The sequence below is a fragment of the Acipenser ruthenus genome, chromosome 51 (genome assembly GCF_902713425.1).
Source record: "Acipenser ruthenus chromosome 51, fAciRut3.2 maternal haplotype, whole genome shotgun sequence".
NCBI lineage: Eukaryota > Metazoa > Chordata > Actinopteri > Acipenseriformes > Acipenseridae > Acipenser > Acipenser ruthenus.
In genome coordinates this window covers 5,910,496-5,915,644 of record NC_081239.1, presented here as the reverse complement: position 1 = coordinate 5,915,644, position 5,149 = coordinate 5,910,496, and the positions used below count along the sequence as shown (strand labels likewise).

General features: G+C 41.6%; 1 protein-coding gene across 1 annotated transcript in view; it reads right to left on the bottom strand.

Annotated features, from left to right (window-relative positions):
- The window catches only part of LOC117970258 (macrophage mannose receptor 1-like), a 15,338-nt gene continuing 10,189 nt past the window's right edge, over positions 1-5,149 (bottom strand). Inside the window, exons 4-7 of the mRNA XM_059015723.1 lie at positions 4,400-4,741; positions 3,529-3,852; positions 1,999-2,340; positions 1-32 (exon numbers count right to left, since the gene is read on the bottom strand). Of these exons, the coding sequence (XP_058871706.1) occupies positions 1-32; positions 1,999-2,340; positions 3,529-3,852; positions 4,400-4,741 (1,040 nt within the window). The remainder of the gene's footprint in view (positions 33-1,998; positions 2,341-3,528; positions 3,853-4,399; positions 4,742-5,149) is intronic.

Sequence of the window (5,149 nt, the reverse complement as noted above, 5' to 3'; positions counted from 1 at the left end):
TTAAGAGCAGGGCTCAGGTGAGGTGCTGGTACCTAGAACACAAGAAGCAGACGTGTAGAGGTAGACTTTCAAAGATGAACTCTTGTGTTTAGATGTTTAGAGGAGTGTTTAATGTTGGGGCAGTTTTCAACAGATTTAAACATGTTTCCATCAGGCACCATTTGAATGCTTGCATGCGAGTTTAGACCTTATTACCATTCCTATGAGTGGATTTCAATGCACTGACACGTCTACAGTGAGTGGTTTAGATCAGGGCTTCTCAAACTCGGTCCTGTAGCTGCTGGTTTTCATTCCAACAGAGCTCTCAATTACTTAACTAGACCCTTAATTGAACTAATAATTTGCTTAATTAGCCCTTTTTACTTGTTTTCAGCTCTAAACAGTTGCAGTTCAAGTTACTTGTCAAATGTTATAGCTAACTTGAAATATGCAACTGTTTAAGAGCTGAAAACAAGTTAAAAGGTCTAATTAAGCAAATTATCAGTTCAATTAAGGGTCTAGTTAAGTAACTGAGAGCTCAGTTGGAATGAAAACCAGCAGAGACAGGGGGGGTCTTGTGGTTCACATGACACATGAGATTGCCATTCTACTGTGGTTTGTGAATCCACTGAAGTGATTACACTGCATACCTTGAGAGACCGGAGTGGAAGGGGGGCTTGTGGGGTCTGAATCTGTAAAGAAAACACACAACAACAAGATTTAGTGTTTCCTGTTTCAAGTGTATTGTTCAAATGCATTTAAATGAAACTGTGTCTATGCTGCTGTCTCCACCAGGGCAATAAATAAATACTAATACAATCAAACAATAAGTCATTTATTACAAAGCCACATTCAAACTGAACTAGTGCACTCCATACCTTTAGAGGCTGGTGTTGAGAGAAGGCTTGAGAGGTTTGGATTTGCAGGAGTAAAAATACATCATTTGCATTTCTACATTATTGTTTAAATATATTTGAGTGACATTGTGTGTGTGTGTGTGCGTGTGTGTGTGTGTGTGTGAGTGTGTGTCAGTCAGTGTGTGTGTGTGTGTCAGTGTGTGTGTGTGTGTGGTGCTGTCCTCACCAGGGCAATGGTGAACTCACTGTTAAATTAGTGAGGTTGATAAGAACACTGAGATTCATTTATAACTCATGGTGTGAGCTGTCAATCACACTGAACAAACTGCCATTTTCAAACTGCACTTACCTTGAGAGACCGGAGTGGAAGGGGGCCTCGCGGATTCTGCTTCTGTAACAAGAAAGAGAGAAAAAAGAAAGTTTATAACAAAGCCAGATTCCTGCAGTGGTTCTGAATCCACAGAAGTGATTACACTGCATACCTTGAGAGACCGGAGTGGAAGGGGGGCTTGTGGGGTCTGAATCTGTAAAGAAAACACACAACAACAAGATTTAGTGTTTCCTGTTTCAAGTGTATTGTTCAAATGCATTTAAATGAAACTGTGTCTATGCTGCTGTCTCCACCAGGGCAATGCTGACAATGACATGGTTTATTGTTTTCAAATAAATATAATAAATAGACAGTAAGAATGTATATCACAGCACACGTCTCTCCTGGGTATAACAATGAGGGGTAGCTGCTCCCTCTCACACTCTTAATGACCGGGCTGGTTTCTGGTACTTCAGATTTCTAGGCTACACCCTGTCCTGCTCTGGAGGTCAGACAGCTACTGTAGGATCAGATGGACTGAGCCTCTGAGTCCCTGCTCACAGACTGGGGTACAAACCCTGAGCTGAACAAGAGCACAGACTGAACAGGGAGCCTTCAATCACAGCAGAACAAGGGGGACTGATAGCTGCAATCCACATCACCCCATTACCTCTGGAAGGATATTGACCATCCCATCAGCCTGAGCAGGGAGCCTGTGATTGATTCTCAAAGTGGAAACTGATAGATTTGTCACCACCAGGACCTAATGAAGAGATCTAATCATGCTTCCCTCTTTGAACCTGAAGGTTTACACTGAATTAAATGAGAACACAGTCTGAACAGGGTCCTCACCATCACAGCAGAAGAAGGACTTCTGATTGTTGCAGCCATAGTCATTCCATCCACCAGTCATACTCATCATCACACAGTTCTGATTGCCTCCCCCATTGTTTGGTTGCCCATAGTTCCAGTTGTGAAATGTGTAGTTATCCCCCTGGTGTGACCACTTCCAGGGCTCATTGAACAGGCCTATCCAGAAGGGCTTGCCCTGCGCTTTCTTCACTATTTCTTCATTTTCACTGGTGTTCTTTATACTGATGAGGTTGGTGTGGTGTTCTCTACAGTACTGCTGAGCTTCAGTCCAGGTTTTCAGTTGTTCAATCAGGGTGTATCTCTCAGTGATGTTGCTGGTCTCTGTAAACACAAACAGCAGATCAAAAACAATGTCAGCTGTGGAGGTGCAGTGGCTCTCCTGTGTATAGTGATTGAACCCGAGTCACATCTGGCTCAGCTATCAAGGTCCTGAAAAGCAGCATCTCTAGCAGTGCATGGGAGTCTCTTTAGTTTATGTCTGAAAAGTATTTAATAGCAAAGTGGGGGATGGGGGAGTCTATTTAATGATTTACGAATAATCATTGTTCTTTTTCATATTATATATATATAATCATATTTTCCTCACAGTCGGTGCAAAATCAATATGAAGCAAACAGTATCATTATGAACACATCCCCCCCATGTGCTTTCATGTCTTTCCTGTACTGACTGGTATTTGTCTGTTTTGAAGTTCCAGTGAGAGTTTCAACATTCTAAAGCTCTGAGGGCGTCGACTGCATGATAATGAGCACCCTACTAGGAACCTGATTGGCTGAGGCAGAGCAATGACTGCTTAGTTCAGGTGGCTGTGGTATTATTATTATTATTATTATTATTATTATTATTATTATTATTTCAAATGTAAATAAAAGTTACATTTGTCACAAGCAACAAGAATGGCTCATCACTGTGGAGGCCGTACCTCATGAAACATGGCACCTGCTGTGCTATCAGCTGTGTATCAAAGTCTGTCCTCTGTTCATGGTGTCTGAAACTAACTTGCAACAGGGAGATGCAACTTGTATATATTGCAGAATACCTGTCAGACTTAATTTGCATAACAAACAAATCAGTCATGTGAGGTTCAGCCCACTACACAATACAGCAAAACTACAACCCTCTTTATCACCTTTTATTCCAATACAAATAGTTATTTAACTGCTAAACATATTTCTTCTACATGTCTAATAAGGGCTACATATTTAAGACAAGGATTTTGCTGTCTGGAATATAAACAATCTAAACAAAACAATAAGAACATTTCTTTGAAGAATACACGTTTTCTTATGTTTCTTATGAAGGAAAAAAATCATAAGAAATGTATTGTGAATAACACACCTTCTTAACATTTTTCTTAATAACAAACTTAGAAACATACTGTATTTGAGAAGATGTTTCTTGTTTTGAACGTTTCAAGATTACGGCCCCTGTGCAGTATCCAGGGGACCTGGCTTCATCCCCCAGTCCAGTCAGCTGTTTCATTAACAAAGGAATTGAATCTCAACTCACCGCTGTAGCACATGAAATAGTTTCCCTGACTGCAGAGTGAATCCTCCCACTCTCCCTCTGAATTCACTGAAGCACAGAAGAGGTATCGTCCCCAGTTGAAGTAGATGACATCACCTCCATTGGACCACTGCCAGTTCTCTTTGTCACGATACAGCCCGATCCAGTAATACCCGTTACTATATGAAGGTATAAGACCTATAAGCTCATTAACCCTGGCCTGGTCTTGAATGGTGGGCAGGTCTCTGCCTTGGTTTCTGCAGTAGCTCTGAGCTTCCTGCCATGTCTTCCAAGCTCCTTCATAGAAACACTGACCAGAGGAGCCGTCTGGGGAGAGGGGACAGCACAATAAAGATGAGTGAAAACGTGTTCTTCAGAGAAAAGATTTCCACTGGAAATGGAACCAACAGTCACAGATTACTGGTCCTGTAAGAAGGTGGGACACTCGTAGAACTGTATGGTGATAATAAATATACTAACAGCATGCTTGTGGTTTGTACTGTAACACGAGTATCATTCTGGCATGAGTGACGAAGGTCATGGAAACACCAGGTAGACAAAGAAACCGTTGTGAGAAAAACTCAATTCACTGTCAATCAATGCTAATGTTGTTTTAGAATGTGTAAAGGTACATGTCTTGTTGTTATAGGATATTGCACAGCACAGCACAATACCTTAAAGCCTAAGGAAATATAACTGGGGTTTTGTTTACTCTTTTAACCCCATTTAGACCCTCTGTGATTGATTCTCAAAGTGGAAACTGATAGATTTGTCACCACCAGGACCTATTGAAAAGATCTAATCATGCTTCCCTCTTTGAACCTGAAGGTTTACACTGAATTAAATGAGAACACAGTCTGAACAGGGTCCTCACCCTCACAGCAGAAGAAGGACTTCTGAGAGTTGCAGCCATAGTCAAACCATTCACCAGTCTTACTCATCATCACACAGTTATCATCCCCTCCCCCATTGTTTGGTTGCCCATAGTTCCAGTTGTGAAATGTGTAGTTATCCCCCTGGTGTGACCACTTCCAGGGCTCATTGAACAGGCCTATCCAGAAGGGCTTGCCCTGCGCTTTCTTCACTATTTCTTCATTTTCACTGGCGTTCTTTATACTGACGAGGTCGGTGTGGTGTTCTCTACAGTACTGCTGAGCTTCAGTCCAGGTTTTCAGTTCTTCAATCAGGGTGTATCTCTCAGTGATGTTGCTGGTCTCTGTAAACACAAACAAACAGCAGCTGAGAGGCTGGGAGCTGTGGAGGGGAGCTGGATCTGAACCCAAAACAAATTGTGTGTTTCCATCAATCCTACAACTTATCACAAACAGCATCCTGTCTACAGTCAATTACATCTGTGTTATTTAAAAATAAGGGGCAAAATTCAGACCAGACGTATATTTTTTAGTTATTATTTTTATTTATTTCTTAGCAGACGCCCTTATCCAGGGCGACTTACAATTGTTACAAGACATCACATTATTTTTACATACAATTCCCCATTTATACAGTTGGGTTTTTACTGGAGCAATCTAAGTAAAGTACCTTGCTCAAGGGTACAGCAGCAGTGTCCCCCACTTGGGATTGAACCCACAACACTCCGGTCAAGAGTCCAGAGCCTTAACCA